The 23225-nt window shown below is 43.7% G+C and overlaps 1 protein-coding gene across 2 annotated transcripts in view; it reads right to left on the bottom strand.

The window, feature by feature from the left end:
* Positions 1 to 11368, bottom strand: part of LOC119651689 — a 32292-nt gene extending 20924 nt beyond the window's left edge. The window contains exons 1-3 of one of the 2 annotated variants that reach the window (XM_038055396.1): positions 11046 to 11368; positions 10664 to 10967; positions 775 to 897 (exon numbers count right to left, since the gene is read on the bottom strand). In XM_038055396.1, coding sequence (XP_037911324.1) covers positions 775 to 897; positions 10664 to 10793 — 253 coding nt within the window. In that variant the 5' untranslated portion in view covers positions 10794 to 10967; positions 11046 to 11368. Of the gene's footprint in view, positions 1 to 774; positions 898 to 10663 lie in introns of both variants that reach the window. The other variant, XM_038055397.1, reaches the window with a different exon arrangement.
* Positions 11369 to 23225: the final 11857 nt, after the last annotated feature.

Below are 23225 nucleotides of genomic sequence, written 5' to 3'. Positions count from 1 at the left end.
ATGGTATACCAACAAGCGAAAAGATAAGAAATTCTAGTCCACTTTTTCATGCTCAAAGAAGGAGAGAAGTCAGTCAAGTCTGGAGCCAGTACCCTGGGGATGAAAGCAATACTATATTATAGTGTGCGGAACTAAGCCTAGAATAAAGTTTTAAGGGGCTGTTTGTCATCTCCATCCGACAATTCAAAATTGAAGAAACCAAAGGTGGACATTGGTGGACAAACATTTTGGTCCTCACGTTGGGACTGGAAATTGTCACTACTGTATCCTGGTACCCTAGATTAAGAGGTTCATTGATAAAAAATTGTCTGGGAACGACAGTGGACAGAATACCGGCTTTAAAAAGAATAATAAACGTGATCCTTGCATACTTAAATCAATAGAATGGTGCCAATTTTATAGTAGGATATACCCAGCGAGCGGTGAGAGGAGTTGAAAACACAAGGATATGACTGAACTCTATAGATACTAGGGAAGCCCCACAGTGTAATGCGTAGAGTTGTGGGGCGAGTAATATCGACCGATTTTGGGACTGAAGGAAGTTATTTAAGTTATTTGATCCATATCCTTTACTGAAACCCAAGTCTAGGAAAAAACAGGGCTGGTAGATCGACCGAACAGTAAGCCTGAAAAATAGGTCTATTGATATCTCACATTAATTCTACGATCGCAATCGCAAGCCTCTGTTGTGACATAGTGCTCTAACCACTAAGCCATCTAGACATTAAATTAATTAGTTAAAATTTAGAAAAAATATCATCAAAATTGTCTTACCTGTAATTGGTGGGCTGAGAAATGTTGTAAATGGTAATGCTAAGTATATAATAGCAATTTCTTCCACAGTTAAACCTATTGACTGCATGTGTATCGTTAAATATGGTAAAAGCGATGATGTGGCTGAAATGAAATAATTCAAAAAAATGATTAGTACAATGAAAAGTATTGGCCTGCAATAAATATTCAAAAGTCTAAAGTCGGAAGCTGGACCCTTCAAGTATGTATGTTTGAGTAGTTTCTGAGAACGGACCCTTGAAATAATTGACCAGCTTCGGACTAACGCACTAACAATGTAAAAGCTAACACCTACTTTGGAAAGTACTCTTCAAGACCTTTTATTTGACATCCAATATGGCTATATTCGGTATATTCCCTATGCTCAACGCCATGCAAGGGGATTCACAATTCCCACCTTTCCACCAAATTTCGTGTCAAAAGGAGTAACCGTTTCTGGGGAAATGGGTGTGACAGACAGACAGACAGCGGTTGGAGATCTGGAGTAGGATAGTTGACAACAAAGCTGCGGGCCTGAACGCAATGCCACCCTTAAGCTCGCCTTGAAATCTAGACCGGACATGTTCGCTGAGTTGTTTGAAACATGCATGTCCGAAGGGATATTCCCCACAGCATGGAAGAGGCAGAAGTTGGTACTGTTGCCTTAGGCTGTCAATATTCCTGGTGGGTCATCTTCCTATAGACCCATATGTCTCCTAGATACTATAGGGAAATTGCTGGAGCGGGTAATTAATAATAATATAGATTGCTGCCGTTCGTTGAGACCCAATGATACCTGCTGATCGACAGTAAGGGCTACGTAAAGCCAGATCAACCGTTGATGCCATCAAATTGGTCCCTGCATTGGTAGAAAATGCCATTCACGCAAAGTGTATTACCAGCACATATTGCATGGTAGTACCGTGAACGTGAAAATGCATTCACTTTGGCCATTCATGACTTATACCGAAGTCCCTGACGACGATTGATATTCCCATCTATCTCTCTCCCATTATGGAGAGAGAACGGGCGCTCTACGTTGTTTCCGCGGGTGTCCCCCAGGGCTCAGATCACGGTGGTGGGCTGCGCCGTCGATATTGCACTGGTTGTGGTTTCAAAACATCTCAGAGATGTTGAGTTGTACTTATGTGAAGCAATCAGCGCTGCTAAGAGAGATATTCAGTGTTACAGTACATGTGGAGTATATTTGCGAGAAAGCATGTAGGAGACCCGCAACATACTTGCAGGTTGCTTATAGATAGAGTGGTGAGTTCATGTTTATGAAACGGAGATAAACTAATTGCGGTCTACAAAAGAACTGCCCTAAGGGTGTGTTCTGCTTTCCGAACCGTCTCAGATGATGCGGCGGTCATTATTTCAGGAATGGTGCCGATTGACATCTTGCCAGATGAGATGACAAACATATATAATATCATCTCTATCTTATCGGAAGCGAAAAAAGCCAAAAAGCCGAGATCTATAACTAGATGTCATCACTGATGGGATCACTCAAAAAAGATTTATTGGTCGTGGTTTTAGTGGGTAAAAATCCCATACACTGGTGTGTCCAGACCAAAAAAAGGCAGGCAGATAAACGACGGACAGACAGACAGTAAGTTTTCAAAAACTGAACAATCAAACATTTAATAGCAAGCAGAACTATTGAGTTCTATTTGTGCTTCATATCATGATTTGCCACTACTAATCTGATGTCACCTCATCAAGTTAAATGGAGTCAGCCCATAGCATCCGCATGATCCTTGCTGTAAAAATAAGTGTTTATCGATTCGACTTGGCGGTGATGTTGTGCCTAAACGTCAACAACGCCTGTGCAGTTGATGTCAGGAGACAAGTTCATCTGTTCCACGAAAGAATTCGGGTACTGCATTCAGAATTTGGTCAGATAGTCCGTATTCACCGCTGGACATTTTCTAGATCGGTCTTCATCCATAGAAATCTGAAAGGATAACAAATACATTGGATGCATCTATTTTGTTCTTATTGTGGATTCGACACTTCTTTAAGGCAAATTCCATCCACGGTTGAACCTGTGCAACAGATTTCTAAGATTATCATCAGTACCAGCATAAAACTTATCCTATCATATCATTAGCCAGGTATCCGAGATGATGTAAAAAGCCTGCAACTGAACAAGTTACTTCCTCTCCTACAACTACCGAGTCGATAATGTGTTGGTCTTTGGAACGTTTCCATCCAACTGGCGCAATTTTTCTGCTCCTCGAGCAAAATGTTGTCTCAAGGTATGCCCTAACCCTTCCACTAACAATGGACCTTACGCATTTGTAGAAAACTAGCAAGCAAATAACCGTCAACAGCAATGTCAACAACGTCACGGGTTGGGACTGGCCTCACACTCAAGACCTTCGATTATCCAAAACGGACTATGCTTTACCTCTGGAATGTTCCCTCGCTCCTCGACAACGGTAGCAAAGGTCCTCCTGCTTTCTCCAGCTCGAACAGGAATCCTAACGATATAAGCTCTAGATTCTGGGTATATCCGACGTTACTTCAAGCCATAAACTTCCGACTGCAAGATTCCGGTCCGGATTAAGGAGCATCTTAATTGTATAATGCTATACACCAACTGAGATTTCCGATATAGTGGAAAAGGATGCTTTCTACGACCAAATACTTGCAGCTCATGGGAGTTTTCTTAAAAGTGACATTGTGATCTTGATGGCTGATCTATATGTGAGGTTTGTGAATTTCTACTACTTCCACCGCCTCGTCATTGGTAGCACATTGTTCGAGCACAGAGCCAACCATAAGGTCATTTGAATTTCAACTGACCGACACCGCACGAACAATCATATTAGCCACTTCGCGATCAACAGTAGACTTAGAATTTGTCTCCTGGATGTTAGCAACAAGAGAGGCGCTGACATCGGCCTTGAAAGGGATCACTATCTGATAATCGCTTAGGTTCGCGTGTGTGTTACGTCCGTCGGTCCTGGCAAGACTGAAGAGCTGTAACACCCTAAGTTCAATACCGACCGCTTGTATGATCCAGCTGTCGCTCGGCGATCTTGCTGATAGGACGGCAGATACTCTGAATAACCCGCCAGAAAATATTGATGAGCATTGGGCCGCCATCAAATATGTCCTCTCCTCGGGTGCTATGCAGATCGTCGACTAAATTCCAAAGAAGTATCATAAGATTTGGCTGACTGCAGAATCGTGGAAACAAATCGATGAACGGAAGGGATTGGAGGCTCTTTTGACCACTGCGGTTGATGGTAGGCGTGACACGCTCGGAATCCGAGTAAAATTCCGGACATTCCTGCGTAATGCGCGTCCAGACAAAAGGTAATTTGTTATTACGTTTGTAATGGAATCGGAAGATGCCGCAAAACGCAATAATTACAGCAGTATATTCCGCATCACGAATGAGATTGCATGTGATCGTAAATCTTTCGATGGTCCTGTGAATTCATCACAACGGTCGACTTATCATCCACAATGACGAGACTTAACCTCGGTTTTTAACCATTCGGTGAGGTTCCTTTTCTTATGGATGAAATGTATAAATCTCTCCACAGAATTATTTATCACTGCACCTGCAGAGTCTGGATATCTCTCCCACTTATATGGAAATCTTGGGAGTTCGAGATGTATACGTTAAACAGGATGTGCATCTGGAGTGCTCTACACAGGAAAACATTCCTGAGAAGGTGACAGCTATTATCAGGGAAACATATGATGGCTCAAAATGTCACGTGCTATACTGAGGTAAAATCCCAGAGGATTTTGAGATCCAATGCTGAGTCCCTCGGGGTTGCATTTTGTAACCGATATTATTTCTTCTTGTTATTCGTGATGTTCTTCCTTTTCCAAAGGATGTGAAGGGCTCCAATGGACCATGATAACTTTCATCATGGACCTTGGCCAAATGGTCCTAGATTTGGAAAAAGAGGCAAGTAGAGTTGGATTTAAGATAAACATCACCAAAACTAAGGGTCTCAGTTTGACAGGTCATCGCGCTTTTCCTATGACTATTAGTGGGCAAATCACCGAGGGCGTCGATCAATTTGTATGTGTGTTTCTGTGTTGCTAAATTGAAATGTCACATGGAAAGTGACTCCCACTGTTACTGAAAGGCTCTAAGGGTTGAAGAACACTTGTCTGCGACTTGGCATTGGGATACTACTACCATACTATACTATTTTGAAAAAAGAACAAGCCTATTACCCATGAACGAGTTGATCAAAAAGCTGAAGCGGCAACGGGTAAGTCGCACAGTAAGGACAATTTCATTGCTGGTTACGCCATCCAGTGGAATTCGCTACCTCGTGGTGTCCAACGAGTGGGTCGCCCCAGGAGCACATGGGACGGAATAGCCAAAGAGTGGGGAGAGAATGGCGAAGTCCTGGAGACAGCTGAACCGCATTTCGGAAAACCTTGAACGACAGCCCATCAAGGAGTCTATTAGCAACCATTGATTCAGGATATTTAAATACATCAGTTCTTGGCTGGTCGCTCTCACTGATAATGACAACGCATGTGTCGTTGGGATCGGGATTCTTGGGGATCTCATTCTTGAGACCAGCTTTGTAATGAGGGGCTGTGGAAACTCCATCTACATAGAGCCACACCAACAGATACGTGAGGGGCTTTTGATATCCCAGCCTGACTTCAAACTTTATTTTTCAATTCTTTTGGTACAAAGAACCTCTGCTATGCATCCCAGATGAGTTTTTGATAGAAATCCAGGACTGAAAAGTAAACAAGGTGATGCTTCTCCATCAGTAATAACGCATGGTGTATTGCATCAACAACTCCCAAATTTAAACGAGTTCACGAATGCAGTTCTCAAGAATGCATTCACAAATCTTTATGACGTGGGATAACAAATAATCGGTTCGGATGGTAATTTGAACATTCTGTTGAACTGTCTTTCTTTTTCCACATTGGAACGGTTGTATTTTAATGCCAGCCGGATGGTGTTCTACCTTTCTCAAAAACGCGATTGAAAAACACCCGGAGCCAAAGTGTTGGGTCCCAACTCTTTCCTCAGCAGCTCAGCTGCAACATCGTAAGATCCTGTTGCTATTACTCACTTTATTTCGCTATGGTTATTTTTGAGGGTTTGACCAACGTATTGACGAGAAGCATATGATTATGACTTTGCTGTCAACAACGGTGGAACTCCAGACAATCCGGTTTTGCGCCGAGGTCCACCAATTCGATATCCCAAAAAGCTATCTGGCGTCCTGGCCTACACCATCACTCCATCTTAGGCAGGATCTGCCTAGTCTTCTTTTCCTACCTTACTCCTCATAGACTTTCCTATTGAGCCAGATTTTATCTACAACCAGACGGTCATGGTATCCCTGGTACCTTTTTTCTTCTACCATTTTACCCACAAAGCAATCAACGTTACCCATAAAGGCGATATAGCCATTTTCAGACAAATTACAGGTTGTTGCATCGATTTTTATCATCATGTCTGTATCATTAACCGGCCACGAAATCGCATTACTTTTTTAATGGCGAAACTGAAGCTTTCAAAAATAGCAGATAATATATTGCGGAATTGCATTACCAAAGTACACAAATTTATAGCAATTTTTAATGCTTTCGGGTTGTATGTCCCAAATTTCGGCACCACACCGTTAAGTTTTTGCAGTGCGCAGAGCCTATTCCGAAGGGTTCTTACAAGTTCTTCCGTTTTACCAGTGTTCGCTGCGTCAAGAACCCTTACGATGATAGTGAAGAGCGGGAGAGTTGTTAACTTGCCTTCCTGTATGTCACACGGTTTCGACCGCCGCTATGCAGGTTTTGTTGGGTGTGTCTCCTCTTGGTCTATATAGAAACAGTCCCACGAGCCACGGCCTACAGGATCAGGAACGTTATACCTGAAGCAACTGTGGGAAGGGTCGGATCACATGTGAATACGTAAAATGTCTGTCTGCCAAGGGAAGTTCTATCATAAACCTCGAGCACGACGGGAGCTTCATCCTGACGGGCCATGATAGCTTCAATGAATTTCTCTCTTTCTCTAGTCAGGGTTGTGTTCTGTTTGAGGCAGACTCAGAGGATTGTTTTCATGTTTCTGTCGCATTTACAATCCTGTACAATCTAGAAGACATGGGCAGCCTCTTCGATTTTGACCACTGGCTTGCTAGCAGTGATACGCTTCAATGCGGTAATTCACACGCACGTGCTGCCTTCCGATGACGGAGAGAGTAACTCGGCGCTATTTCATCTGCAGTATAATGAGCGAATGGTCATAGTGGCTTCGATAAACAAGCATTAGTTTCTTGCGTAATGTATCAGACTTGTCTTGTGACATATTGTATAGAGCGGCAGCTGGCTGGTGGGAAAGTTACGTTACGATTCTCCACACCGAGCTGATTTCAGTCAACTCGTTTGGGAGTGCCTTCCCCGCGTACTCGCAGAAAACAATCAGATCCGAGTTTGCAACGCAAGTGCAAGTGATTCTTGCCACGGAGCCTCAACGGAGGTTTTCTAGTTCCACAGAAACCGGGATGGCCCTCGAAGAGCATATGTTTCAGAAGAATTCCTGAGGGATGTGTTCTCAGCCCGGTTATTTGCAGTTGGTCCCCATTGTGGGATATTCATGGTGATTGTGCCCATATCGTGGGCTTAAGCGTTGAGTTGCACTGTACAACTCGGATGTCGTACTTCTTAGTTGTGGTAGAGGATTTAGATAGGCGTGCACTGACAGCGTTGTGCCAGTAATAGTGAGACTCCGATTGCGATCTCCAAATCAATCCGTGTCCGAAGAGGACCCTAGGATTATGTCTATACGCAAACCCACAGGAGCCTCATTAGTTTTACATCAGTGCAGTTTGAAAATACAATAACTTCGTCATCATTATCAGGAAGAAGCCGAGAAATCCATTGTATTGAAATCTTTGGAAATCCAAGTTCCTCTCTGATGGTGCAATCTACACTCCCATGAGTTTGACCTACTGAAGAGGCAATTTTTTCGACAGTGAGGCGCCGCATAAAACCTGGGAAACACCTGCTCAACCCAACAACTCTATTACTAAACCCTATCTCCACCTCGACCTGGTGATCGCTGGTAGTTTTATAAATGAATGAAAAACTCCAGATGACAAACAACAGATCAGATTTTCTCAGTGTGACAACCGATGGAAAAACTGTTGGAATATAGAAATCGGTTGCATCACCTTTTTGTCGACTTCAAGGCCGCCGATAGCATAGGCAGAATTAACAACACTAATTAAGCTAACCTTGACCATTGTGCGAGGCCAGATAAAAGCACCAAGATCACTCTCGAGACCATTCATCATTAACAACGGTCTAAGACAAGGGGATTCCCTATTATGCATCCCCCTTAACCTGACCCTAGAAAAGTTATCCGCGATGATGATATTAACGCGAGATGCACTAGCCTCTTCAAGTCCACCCAACTACTGGCCTACGCTGACGATATTGACATTATGGGAAGAACAAGCCGAGATGTACAGTCTGCCTTCTGCCTGATTGAACTGGCGGCAATTGGTGCTAGATCTTGGGCTGCACACTAACGAAAGCATGACGAACCACATCAAACGAGAACAATGAAGATAGGAGAAAACAACTTTGAAACCGTTGATAATTTCTCCTATTTAGGGTCGAAAATCACAACCAATAACAATTACGATGATGAAACACACGGTTGTTGGCAGCCAACAGAGCCTGTTTCAGCGTACAACAACTGTTCCGCTCGAAACATCTCATCATAGGGTCAAAGCTTTTACTGTACAAGACAATGATGTTGCCATGTTTTCCTCGGAGACTTGGGTTCTTATCAAGAAAAATTGCGAACTCTTGGGGCGCGTTCTAGAGAAGAATCCTCCGAAGAATTTTGGGTCCTCTACATGAGGATGGACGAATCCTTAACCTACATAACGACGAAATCTATGAGCGATACCATGACCGTCAAGTTGTGAATAAAATCCGGCTCAATAGGTGACGGTGGGTGGGTCACTTAATCCATATGGATGAGGATGATCCAGCCCGGAAAGTCTATAAAGGCAATGCATTCCTTGAAAATAGGTTCTTAGCAAGAAAAATCGCGAACTCTTGGCCGCGTTCGAGAGAAGAATCCTTGGAAGAATTTTTTGACGTCTATATGAGGATGAACGATTCCGTAACCTGCACAAAGATGAAGTTTGTGAGTGATACCACTACCGCCTGGTGGCGGATGAAATCCGGCTCAATGGGGTGCGGCAGGTGGGTCAGTTAGTCCATAGAGGTGAGGAAGCCCGAAAATCTATAAGGGCAATATCGATGGTAGAAAAAGAAGACGAGGCGGACCCTGCCTGAAATGGAGCGATGGCGTAGGCCAGCACGCCAGATTGCTTTGAGGGACATTGAATTGGTGGACCTCGGTGCAAAATCGGGATGTCTGGAGTTCCTTATTAAGACAGGCCTAGACCAGTTACCGGTTGAAAAAGCACGGAGACAATAGGCATACAAGAAGTGCTACAAGATCGCAAGTCACCCACGGTACATTTGTTTTGCTGCTGGGCTCCTCCAGATTTTACTTTGACGAGTACTTTGTCAACCTCCCCCCGCACGAATCAGTTGTGAGACCGCTAGTACTGCGCAATCTTAACATTTCAACGAGGATTATTCTCACAGCACCCTCAAAAATGAATGATGCCAAGGTTGATTAAGCAAACTTTTGAAGAGATGTGGTTAAACCAGCAACCCACAGAGAAAGAGTCTGTTACAGAGCAAGGTGCGACCTGATGCCACGGAGATGCATATTCCCCTCTCTAATCTTTGCTCAGGTGGCCATCGCACGAAATGATTGTCCGTAGGGTGATGGGTAAGATTAATTAAAAGAGGAATAAGCCTGCAATGAAGGCTAAAGAAACTTCAAGTTAGTTATCCAGCGAAATAAGGAATATGCTTAGAGCAACTTAGCTTAGGGCCGGACATAAATTTCCGAAGGGGCTCTAGAGAGTTCTCAAAACCCGTACATTGCCGTAGACCGCTTTTCCGAAAGCAGCCACTATCCTTTCAGCGAATTTGCGACGCTCATCCACTTATTAGATTATAATGATAATTGCAACATAGGCTCTGGAAGCTGAAAATGATCCATAGTTACCATATAAAAAGGGATTGAAGGACCCTTTTGCTCATCCTGAAGTTCAGGATATTTCTCTCCTTTAGACTTTTAAAACCTCGTCAAATCATATTTTCAAAATGATTGCCACGTTTTTAGTTGAAAAACGATATAGGATTCCGATTTGATATCTATCTAAGCAAAATGAAAGCAAAAGTAGATCAAGGGTCCTTGTTCGCTGGCCCCACAACAAGGTGAGCTCATCAAATACCCAAACAACCTGTTTATGAGCTTCAGCCACCCAAATCAATTCAGGGCAACACGATCAGCTGCACAAATTGCACATATCCAATTACCTAGCCCCATTTTCTTGACCCTAAATTAGAAATGGTGCAAAGTTCCACGAGTACATTCGAGTTTTCAGTGAGTTGCATCCCAATTGAAATCACGTAAGTAAATTGCGTTGAGCGGAGAAGGCTCATACTCACACTCGCGGAGCTTTTCTGGTCTTGATCTGTGCACAGACGCCCGTACGTCCGTCTGTGCGTCTGTAACGAACTCGGAGGTACGTTTTTCGCTCGCAAAGCTTCAATTCCAGTCTTCATTATTGCAGCAGCTTTAATTATGACTTCCTTTTCATCGTGTAAATAATCAAATTAGATGATTCCCAGTTTCAAAATCCAACGGGTCCGGGGGCTGCTTCTCCATCGCATTGTGCGGATTAATTACGAATGTGGTTACAATTCGATTTGACAAAATTTCGTTTGGGCTGTAAATTAGAACTTCCGGAAAAGTCCAGTCGTTCTGACGCGATCGCACACTTACCTCCGTACATCACAAACAGCGTGATCTTCAGCATAATTAGATTAGAATTGATGCCATACTTTCGACAGAACTTGCCGAACTTGGTCAACTCCACTTTTTCACAAGTATCCGTGGCGATTTCCTCCCCCATCTTGAGCACCAGCGGTTCGCTCCCTTCGTACTACTGCACCAAATTGTACCTGGACCGATATCGGAAACGGACGAGGGACACTCCGTTCTTGGGTTCTCAGCACGATTTTCCCGCAGTTTCAGAGCACCAAAAACTTCACATTAGCCATCTATTTCCAGAGTGAAGCACCGAGCACTTAAAATTAAACGTCGTTTTTCTGATTAAAGCAATTTACTAATAAAGAGTAATGCGTTTAACTCGAGCGCGACTCACGTAAGAAGGAACCGATTGAACGGCGGACCTCGACTCATATACGAGGGTGGACGCGATATCCTCCTCGGTGGGACTGGGCAGATAAGATCCCCGCTAGCGACAACAGCAGATTTGGCTATTTTTCCCCGAAAAAGCGAGGCAGGCACAGGCAACCACGGCTTCCAGATAAAACGATCCGAATCTTCTTGTAAGATTTATTGAAGATAACGCTCGGCCGCGTACTAAGACGGCACTAAAAAACACACTGGCATCTTAAAGTTATATATTAAGCTGGATAGATAAGAACAGAAAAGAGATCACTTTGTTGGCATGTCCGTCGGCCGGTAAGACTTATTTTAACAACATACACGACTTAAATATGCGAAACAGAAGCAGAAGCTGGAGCGTCGCATCATACGCTTTCGTACGGGTACCTATAGACGTAGAAGATCTATTTGTCCTCCTTGGAAGACGCCATATATCACTGATATCCCACGAAGAAAAAGCACGTTATCTCGCTGAGGAGATACTTGTATCTACAAGACACTGTATGCAAGAGCACCTGGCAATAAATAATACGAATAACGTATATTCTGTGGAGGTTCACGCTCGGTTATTTGTGTTCTATAGTTGACTATTCTAATAATAAATCCAGGCGTTTTCCGCGTCAACATTTCCATGGATTTTATCTAAATTTAAGGTTCATCTGGAGAAGTAAACAAAACTTTGAGCCTTATCACAGGTTTCACAATTGTCTGAGTTTATTGTTGTTCGGATACTCCATTCCAGACCACACTTCTGCAATAGGATACACACCTATGCTAAGAGCTGATAACTGAATAGCAATATTGATGACCACCCTTAAGGGATTTTCCCACTCAATGTATCTTCGAACAAACTTACGTTTGGTTTCATACGCCTTCGACCAGGTCTGGTTACTGGTCGATTGTGTAACGGAAGGCGCGGCGAAATCCTGTGAGATGCTGCCAGATCTCCCATCAGGCGACCCAGGTGACGAATAGGAGCATACCTCTTCTTTTTCTTCAGCCTTTGTCTCATTCAAAAGCGGGGTCGGCTCGCCGTGATCGGTTTCACCATTTGGCTCTATCGAATGCCTGATCTGGGTGCAATCTCTTGCTGGGCTTTTAAATCCCCATCCAGACAGATAGGGGAGGGGGGATGGGTGCACCAAAATAGCTATGGGAAGGATACTCAGAAAATGAAAAACAAAATGGAAGAAGAGAAAAGGGCTCAAAACCCCAGTACCGGTAGCTGTTATCATCCCTCAACCGCAGCGCCCTCAGTTGTGCAAAACTACCATAGGCTACCGGGATATCTAATACTAATACTTTAGATATGGAGAAAGAAGTGTTGAAGCGGAAGAAGACCTAACCAAAAATACAAAAAAACGAAGGCGACAAATGATGCATTGAAGACAAATCACCGGCCGACCAAAACTGCAGGAGATACTGGAATCCTAGGAATTAACCCATTCAGGAGAAGCTCCTCAATTTTTCTATCTCCACCAATGCCAAAAACGTCAAAAAATGGCAGTCATGAAAACTCATTAAATGCTAAGGGTGAATGAGGGTTTAGAAGGAGAAATCCAGCGAAGGCCCATAGAGAACAGGTCTCTGGAACATAGGAATTACTATTCATGCAGCTTGGAGCACAAATAGTTGACCTATCCCAAACGAAAGAGTGCAGAAGAAAGATGGCGATCCCTTAGGGAATCAAAACGCACCTAAGAGAAACAAGTCGGGAAACCGGAAGCTGGACGCTTCAAGTACGAAAGGTTTTGTGTATTTCTTAATACGTAGCACGAAATATATGCATATATTATGTGAGTATATCCATTTTCGGATGATATTGACATTCATAGTCTTGAATTTGCAAAGAAGCGACAACTTTGACATATTATAACTTTGTTAGTAATAGTGCGACTTCCACCAAACTTGGTAAGATCATGCTTTATATTATACTCTATTTTGTGGTGCTAGCATAAACATAAGGGGAGTTATTCGAAGCCCAGCCACCATATAGTGGCAGCCACCTGATTTTTTTCAGATTTTTCGGTCTAATGGTTTCTGAGAATGGCTTTCTGAGAATGATCACTTTCAACCCCCACACACCTTTCCAACAAATGTCAAAACTATGACCGGATTCGGACAGTACTAACCGAGACCTTTCATTTGATACCCCATATGACTATATTTGATGAAAAAAAAATGTACACCCCCCTTTTGCATGTATGGGGACCCCTCCTTAAATTCGTAGTAAAAGGATGTAACTTTCTGTATGCGTGAGCGTTCACAGTTCCCAGTTTTCTACCAAATTTGTTGTCAATCGCTATAACCGTCTCCAAGAAAAATTCGTGTGACGGGCAGACAGACAGTAAACCGATCTTAATAAGGTTTAATGTTTACACAAAACCCTAAAAAAACTCACTAGCAGTTCCGAACAATGGAACTAAAAGTATGGAAGGGAGAAAATCTATGCCCCAAATATGACCATCCGCAGCCGAAACGAAACCTAAGGAGTCAAAAAACGCCTCCTCCAATCCAGAGTGTCATACGAAACGTGCCCATTGGATAGTTTGCACTCGGAGTGACTGGTTATTTTCGAAAGGAGCTTGACCTTACCATAGGTAGCTATGGCACGCCGGACCTCCTAAACCTCATACTCTTGTAAATCAAATGAACGAGGGATTTAAAAAAGATAAAAAGAAAATCAATAACAAACAAACAGGCTTCCGTACCGCACACAAACTGGCACACTAGGCGAAGGCATACCTCCGCAATACTAAGAGCCAGCGGATTATGCCCAAAAAGAACAGTTGGGGAGTCAAGCAGTGAAGCCAAGATCAACATTAACGTACTGCAAAAAAATCCCCACTTAAAAAGCGGGCACGAGCAGGGGTACCCCTACGATCAGAATATGAAACTTCAGGAAGGAAAGAGGTATCAGTGACGCAGGTGCTCAATGATACCTACATTATCTGAAGGAAGGCCTGAAACCTGAAGAGGCCTTCAAGAATTTTCAGGACAACATGGGAGCCAAGAAAGCTTCCAAAAAAATCCAAACCTAAACCCAAGAGAAGAAAAATTCCGTGTATTGATTATCGAAGACCTTGTCGTGAGGCCGATGTGAAAGGGATGGAGAGCGAAACTCGCGTTCACTGACGCACGCTTTCCACCAGGTCATATACAGGTGGACTGCGCGCCGGAGGAAACTGCAGGGTGCCTTAAGATCATAGTCCCTAAATTGCTAAGATGGAAAGGAGCAGAATTGTGAACATACATATATTGCGGATGATATACCAGAGGCACATATGGTGACAATGTATATTTCCAAAGCCGCAACGTTAGAGACAGAGGATCTTATAAGCGTTCTAATTGCTCAAGATGATGAGCTCCATGTGCGATTATGGAGAGCCATTAGAAGTATGTTGAAAGGCAAAGGCAAACTCTTCACGATCGGTGTAAATCACCGATCCCTGAAGACAATTAAACGACGAAATTGTCATATCAACTATAGATTTGGAAACACACCCGGGCATATACGCAGAGAGAAAATCAGGAAAGATACTTCGGGTGGTAAACATACCGAGGTAGCTGTAAGAATCTCGAAGGCCGTAGAGACTAAAATGAAAGGACCAAGGTGGAAAGTAGACCCGCTATCTCACCCTCGGGCATCCCTTTGTGGTAGTGGGCAAGCTTATGTAGTTTACAACTACACTAAAGTTGTGCAAATGCATGAATACGGAAACTATGGGTTTGAACTCTCCAGGTGGTCACAGACTTCGAATCGACCCGCGATCATGAATAATCAGGTCGAGGAGCCTTTTGGAGCCTTCACCAAATGTATGTCTCCCTACGGAGAAATCTGTAGAAGGCGTACTTTCTAAATTAATGGATAATTCGCATTTGGTGCCTAAGGTACCGCAACCACAAAGGAAACTACGACAACTCTCATCATGGTAGAAACTAAAAACTCGGCTACGACTGGCCCCTCCGCCGTTCAACAACCCAAATCCATCCTGTAGCGGATGAGGAAGACCCGGTAAAAGGAAACTTCCGCCAGTAAGGAGGAGCTCAATGCTGAATCCTGTCTGCCAGAACCTTCTACTTCACCTTTAGCAGGAAGAGCGGAAGCAAGGTAAAAGCTGGTGACGTGGACGCAACTGGTTTAACGCCGGTATGTGAAAATGGAGCCAAGCGGCCTGGACACCGTGAACTTGGGAGGGCTCCAAGTCGGCGAACAAGAAAAACCTGCTAAAGAAGGTGAAGCACTTTGGGAATGAGAACATGGGCGTGGCAGTAATGTCCAGAGAAACCTGATGCAAAGAAGCGGAATTTTCAGCGGAAAATGGGGACAACCACACTGAATGCACCAGACTCCTCTGGCAGCGGTAATGCGCGCAATAAGCATAAGAGCAATGCATCTGTTGTGCGCAACGCTTTATTGTGCTCCGCATCTGGGCCTACATTCGCGTATCTCGTAAGGATTAGAAGCAGTCTACCGAGAGGTGATTAAATCGGTGGGAGAGATCTCCATGAAGCTAGTTCCTTCCATAGGAATACGGACAAGAAGCCGAGAAGGAGGAAGACCTATACACAAGCTACAGACTTATTTCTGACCGTTGCGCAGGAGTTTCCTGCAAGGATGGTAAAATGTCGGGGGCAATCCTCCGGGAGTGCCTATGGGAAAAAATGCTGGAACGAAGCCAAGATTTAACAATCAAGGCTTTCACGATAGGCTCCTCCATTTGAAGTGTGCTGATAAGACTGCCTTGAAGTGACTCTAGCTTTGAGTTCTGGCGGGCGACCCAAGTTCATCATCAACGGCCAACAACCGGTATCCGGTCTAGGCCTGCCTTAATAAGGAAACTCTAAACACCCCGATTTTGCGCCGAGGTCCACAAATTCGATATCCCTAAAAGCTGTCTGCTGTCCTGACCTACGTCATCGCTCCATCTCAGGCAGAGTCTGCCTCGTCTTCTTTTTATACCATAGATATTGCCCTTATAGACTTTCCGGGCTGAATCATCCTCATCCATACGAATTAAGTTCACCTAAGTTCACTTTTGCGAAAACCGAGCTACGCAGTACAGAATATGTCGGATATTGGATAACTGGCCCTCGAAAGAAGGCAGAGGACATCATCAGAATGTTGGGTAAACAGAAGCCAAGCACGGACTTCGGACACAGGCGGATAAAGTTCATGGATAACAGGAAGGACCAATCTACAAAGGATTTCACCCTCGTATTCGAAGTGGTGCTCAAGCACAGTCATACGGTACTCCATATTTTCCCTCAAAATTCATTCATATCTTCAAACTGTGGAAAATCATATCCATTTTGAGAGCCAAAAACAATGATGGTCTTCGACTCCCACAGAATGGAGCAAATTCCAGCATCTTCAGTGTGCTTTCCCACAATCGAGCTGCGTGGCAGAAACCCCATATGGAAGCTCGCACTGACAAAAGGACTACAGAGTAAATGCTACAGGTTAGTAGTTTCTCCTACACCTCTTACGGAACAAGCGGAAGAAAAGAAAGTCACAGGTGTGAACGGAATTGGCTGGTTGCCAGTTTGTGTGATCGGATCTACGCAAACCAGATACCAGAAACGAGTGAGGATGTTAACTGGAAAACAGATTGATACTCTGCGTGTTGAGATGATACCTTCTGTGAATGAGGATATGGGAACTGCTGTAACTCCTCCCCCATCTTATACACACACTCCACCTCTAGTTTGATGGCTGGAATGTGTTGCCTGGTACAAGCAAAACTTATCGATTTTAGCGTTTGTGAGCCTTTTTGAGATAAAACCATAAATCCATATCCTACGAACAATCCGAGAAAAATATCCACCCTGGCTAACTCAGTCCCAGGGTAAGCCCGCCTACTGGAAATCAAACTCTTTCTCCGCCACACAGTCCTCGGTATGTGCTGTTCTACCTTCGATTGAGGTCCTATGAGCCCCGTTTGGAGTGCAACGAAGATGGTGCCGGACTATTGCCTTGGTTTTTTCCCCGCCAGATTCGATTGCTTTCAAAACATAACTATCAGGCAAACAGATCCTTATCGGTTGGATGAACCTGCCCCCAGCACCGCCCGGAACACTCTTGGCCCATCTGAAGGCTGTCACTGCATGCGAGGAGTTACCTAATTATGCCACCCGAACAAACCACCGACAGAATAGAAAAGTACTTAAGGTTGTTAAGCATTTTTCGAGGCCAATGGGTGGAATTTGGTGGACTAATTGGTTTGACAAAGCTAATTAGTGAGACGAAGTGGGTAACGAAGCAAACCTGATTGATTGAATGTTTAGGAATATAATGACATGGATTCAAGGAAAGTCACTGATGCATTCGGCTTCAAAGCTTCGGTTACATATGAGGAGTGTAGAACGTTAGGTGTTAAGAAAGTGCTTCACAAGGATGTTAGCTTTTTACGGAGGGAAGATGTTTTGGCAATTTTATCAAGTCGCGAAGAGACTTTCCAGAGTTCTTTAAATGTTCAGGATTTGAACTGAGTAGCTGGTGAACTGGCACGTATCAAAGTGATTGGAATAGAGGCCAAGGATCCTACCGTAGATTGAAGTATCCTGTGATATTTTTAGATATCTCCGCCGTAGGGTTTTTTTGTAATGTATGTCTTGAAGGGCGTTCAGAAGGAATTTACATACTTTTTACCCACGCCAACTAATATGGAAGAAAGTAGTGAGAAAAGATGGAGCAATCATTTGTTTTTGCGAATTTATACTGCCTTCAACTCACATCACTTTTCCGCTTATAAAATTCAGTCTTTAGCGGCTGAAATAATAGGTAGATAGGTAAGTATCGGTGGGCGTGCCCGAGGATCGAAATTAGCGCCGTTGTGCGCCGTTTTGATGCCACAAACACAGACCATGGACGAATCAGATCTTCAGACCTAGCCCGTAGAATTCCTGAAGAAAAGCAGCTCTCCCTTATCTAATGTCCAGATAAAGCGCCGTTGTGCGCCGTTTTGATGCCACAAACTCCTAAGACCATGGACGAATCAGATCTTCAGACCTAGCCCGTAGAATTGCCGAAGGAAAGCAGCTCTCCCTTACCTAATGTCCATAGCCTGGCTTCAACTAGAGTTAGGCTATCGCAAAGGAAATGCCTAAAGGCTTTTTTCTCTTCTCCATAGCTTCGGCAATGTCCATTGTAGCATACGTCGAGTCTGGCGGCATGGTCTCCTATAAGCCAGTGCCTATGCAGATCACTATAATCTTTTATGGATTTGCACGCGTCTGGTACAAAAACTATAGCGATCAGATTTTTTTATAGGTGGGCCAAGTCCTCGTTAACTTGCCACGGGTTGTGAGCTTTCACCATCTGAGGTCCATAGCTGCTAAGTAGAGCGAGTAGAGCTCACTCATGACAGTCGCCAGGAGGACATAGACTATTCCCATCGAAAGACTGCCAAAAGTAGAACCCTGTCTGGCCATTCCATCAGCGTGCTCACACTCCTCTATGTTCCTACGACTGCGAACTCAGACGAGGGTGAATTTAAGCGTGCTGCCCAGACTGTTCAGCACTGTTCCTGCACTGCGACACCAGAATGGCCCTGATAAGTTTAAAGCCCTGACCATGCCGTAGTCATCGAGAGGCTTCCAGTATCGCCAGTGCTTCCGCTTGGAATACACTGCCAAATCCGATCCCCCTGGTCAGTTTCCTGAGACTGAACACATCTTCAAGCGATCATGGTGGCAAAGTCGCGCTGTTAAGGGAAAGTCGCACCGCGTCCTTGAAGAACTATTGTGCCCCTTTTACTGGTTATAGTGTACCTATTGATCATAGTATCTCAAGCAAACCTATAACCGTTAAGAACTTTAGTATGTTCCCCACTTCCAGATCTTTCAACCTTGCATCTGGTAGTAAGTGTTCTCCCAGATGCCACGACCTACTTTGCACAAGTCCCAGACACTCTCCCAGGACGTGTATAGAGGTTTCGTCCTCCTCCTCACAAAGCCTCCAGGCAGTGCCCGTAGATATCCCTAGCTTCCCTAGGTGATAGTTCAGCCGACAATGACGAGTGTCCAGTCCTTGATAGCCACCCAATCGTCCATAGGAATCCTTGACGAAAGCCCTGGGACTGGACGAGCTTGGCCTTATCCATGTGGATGTTATGCCACCAGATGCGAGCAACTAGTCTCCTATGGGTCTCGTGGTATGGGATGTCTTTTAGTTTTACACTCTCCCAGGTGGGCTTATCTTAGCGACGCACGAACACAAAAAGTCCCTGAAGTATTGGTCCTCCCATGGTACAACCCACCCACCACCGACCACCGACTGAATACCAGCAGCAAGTCCTTTGAAGATGAGCTTGTCATCACCTCTTCTTCTATCGTTCGTTTTGTTGAGTTTAAAAACGGTTTCCGGCGGCCAACGCGGGAAGATCGTGTGGGGGCTTGCCGAATTATGCAACCTTAACAGGAAGCATAATCAGGCCAGGCTGCCTACAAATTGGAAGTTCGCTACTTTCTTATCAGTCATTTGCTGTGGCCAGGTCTTTCCTTAAAAATAACTATAGGAAGTTTGTCTTTTCATGATCGGAACTCAGCAAGCTATATATACAGCATTTCTGGAAGAACCTAGATCTATCGGCTCGAGATTCAACAAGTATACCATGTCCCATTTTTGAAGCTTCTATCTCTACAGCCATCATACTCAGCAGCAGTGGAATTTTTTGATATGTTTATAAATCTTAAAATCACTTTCAGCAAGAGTTGTGATCTCAAGGTTGTAAATGTTAGCTTTTGGCTTGAGGTCTCCATGTAGGAAGTGAGGCAGCTTTACAGATGTGCACGTATCTTTAGCAACAAAAAAATAGATAAACAGCTAAACAAACGTTCCGCCTTCGGAGCACCCTAGTTGTCGTATCTCCTTAGCCAAACATAAATACGACATAGGTGAATCTCTTGCAGCGTTACTAGCCGCTAAGTTAAGCCTAGAGTCACTTCACTGCATGGCCAGACTTAAACCCAATAAGTATCTAAAGTTTGCCCTGCCATTGGTGTCAGCATTATTTTTTTAATTTAAAATGCGTTAAAGTGCGTCCGAATATGCGTCATTTGGAGCGCATAAATTCTTCTTTTTCGTGAAATTACAAAATCAAACAATCTCCGTAAATCATAAACACAGTAGCTATTTTGGAAAGATATTTTTAATTTTATTAGAAGATAAAATATTATAAACCATCACAAAACACGTGCTTTTATCAGGTTTTATCACTGTTTCCACATAAGAAAGCAATGGGGTACGTAGACTGGGTAATTTGTGTGTTGTCATTCACTTGAAAAAAATATGGTTACAAAAAATTAATAAGATTTATAGTGTGAGCGAAAAGTTCATATAATTATAAGGTAAATTTATCTTTGTGAAATTTATTCTACACTTACGTGTTTACAAATCTGTTTACGACAATGTCAAGCAAGTGGAAAAGATGTTTCGCGAAGTTTTTTCGTATTTTTCTTCTCTGGAATTTATGGCATTCTGTACAACTGGAACGTTTGTCCTTCCAGTGTGCGGTAAGGATCTATAAAACAAAAGATATCAATTATACCAATTTTTTTAACATCTTCAACGGGGTAACTTTCATCATCATCAACGGCGCAACAACCGGTATCCGGTCTAGGCCTGCCTTAATAAGGAACTCCAGACATCCCGGTCTTGCGCTGAAGTCCACCAATTCGATATCCCTAAAAGTTGTCTGGCGTCCTGACCTACGCCATCGCTCCATCTCAGGTAGGGTCTGCTTCGTCTTCTTTTTCTACCATAGATATTGCCCTTATAAACTTTCCGGGTGAGATCATCCTCATCCTTACGGATTAAGTGACCCGTCCACCGTAACCTATTGACCCGGATTTTATCCACAACCTGACGGTCATGGTATCACTCATAGATTTCGACGTTATGTAGGCTACGGGATCATCTATCCTCATGTAGGGGGCCAAAAATTCTTTGGACGATTCTTCCCTGGAACGCGGCTTACAATTTTCGCAATTTTGCTTACTAAGAATACATGAGGACTGACAAGATCATTGTCTTGTACAGTAAGAGCTTTGACCCTATGGTGAGACGTTTCGAGCGGAACAGTTTTTGTAAGCTGAAATAGGCTCTCTTGGCTGACAACAACCGTGCGCGGATTTCATCATCGTAGCTGTTATCGGTTGTGATTTTCGACCCTAGATAGGAGAAATTATCAACGGTCTCAAAGTTGGAGTCTCCTATCTTTATTCTTCCCGTTTGACTTATGTGGTTTGATGTTATTGGTTGGTTGGTTTTCGGTGCTGACGTTGCCACCATATACTTTGTCTTGCCTTCATTAATGTGCAGCCCAAGATCTCTCGCCATTCTCCGCCTGCTCGATCTGAATGAAGGTAGTTTATACGTCTCGGGTGGTTCTTCCCATGATGTCGATATCGTCAGCATAGGCCAGTAATTGGGCGGACTTAAAGAGGATTCTACCTCTTGCATTTGCCTCAGCCTCATTTGGTCCGGTCTAACATTAAGTTGATGCGGACTTAGGACCCCATCATTCTCAAAACGAACGTTCGCTTATGTTTTCAAAGTGGATAACAGCATTTTTTAGCTAACTAAAAAACCTACTCCGAGCACATGGTTTACCGGATGGCCACTACAATATATGGTGTAGCGACTCTTCTCCAGGAAACCGGTCCAACGCATCTCCTGTAACGCTGTTACATCAGCCCTATATTGGGACAGGGTATCCGGCTAGCTGCTCAGCAACTTCATCTCTGTACAGAGAGCGCACGTTCCATGAGGAAATGCGCAAATTATTATTCCTTTGTCATAGCCGGGTTCGTCGTTGTGTTATCCGTCCAGTCCGGTGCTCCTGCTGTGGCTTCGTAATTATTGTTTTCCGTGTACGGTTGTTAGCCCTACCCAAACCCGAACCTAGAGGACCAGTTGGTACAATTTGACCCGTTTTTAAGCACGCCTTTACCCTTCTCCGTCTGCTGCTTTTCGTTAAGAAAGAGTGTTAGATATTGCCTTCTGTTTGTAGTTAAGTCTAAGCTACAAAGCTTTGTACTGATGAAGGGAGTAAGTTGCTCCCGAAATATATATATACATAATAAAATAAAATTGTAGTTTGGAGTGAGCTTTCAAGTTAAGAAAGAGCTCCCAGCGGTCACCACGTGGAGGTAGAGATAGGGTTTGGTAGTAGAGCTGTTGGTGTTGGTTCAGCAGGCGTTTCCCAGGTTTTATGCTCCATTGTGGGTACCAATCCACGTTTCGCCCTGGGACCTATACTATCCTTTAACCTTTGGGTAACTTTCAAAATCCTTAAATTTCCCTTTTTTTTCTTATGACTCAAATCCAGTTTCATAAGTTGGGAATAGCAAAAACGTCCTCAAGGTTGATTACGGGCAACTAAGAGGGCAGAACTATCTCTATATACATCGTTCCTAATAAAGGAGTACACCCGCTTCGAACAACAAGACAATTTTACTAACACCCACTAGGAACGACACGACTTAACACAACAGAATATTGCCTACTGTATTTGCAAGGTACCTATATTGAAAACATTATTATTAACTTATGCCATCTGCCTCAGACAACAGACAGACAATTTTTTGTGCATGTTTCATATGTCAGACAGATAAATAGTTGTGTCCGTGTCAGACAGACGTCCGTCTCCTATAAATGATGTTTCAAAGAGACAAATCTCTGTGTCAGACATATGTCTGTTGCATGTGGCTATATCTGTCTCAGGTGTCAGACAGACATACGTCAGACGAAGTTTTTAATCGGCGTCAGACATCCGACAGACCTGCCTGAAACAGAAATTTAACTGAAGCAAACATTTTTCTGACATAGACACAAAAATTTGCCTATTTAACGTCTAAGGTAGATTCAGACACAGATATTTCTCTGAAACGTCTTCATACCCCGTGGATCTCAATCGTCATTATTACCGAGATGACGAATGCTGCATCATCTGAAACGGTCCTCAAGGCAGAACACACCTCCACTCAGTTTATGTCCATGCCTCAAACATGCAGCGATTTTCGTCAAATTGGGGCTGCATATAGCAAGATAGAGCTCACCATCCTGGCTATGATTCTTTGTCAGAACTATACTCGTCGTGGATGTGTGTGCTACTTAAAATGAATTTTCTGTCTATCATCACTCCCAGTG

The sequence above is a fragment of the Hermetia illucens genome, chromosome 3 (genome assembly GCF_905115235.1).
Source record: "Hermetia illucens chromosome 3, iHerIll2.2.curated.20191125, whole genome shotgun sequence".
NCBI classification, from domain to species: Eukaryota; Metazoa; Arthropoda; class Insecta; order Diptera; family Stratiomyidae; genus Hermetia; species Hermetia illucens.
Note: the sequence above shows the minus strand (reverse complement) of the source record. Positions and strands in the feature narration are given on the sequence as shown.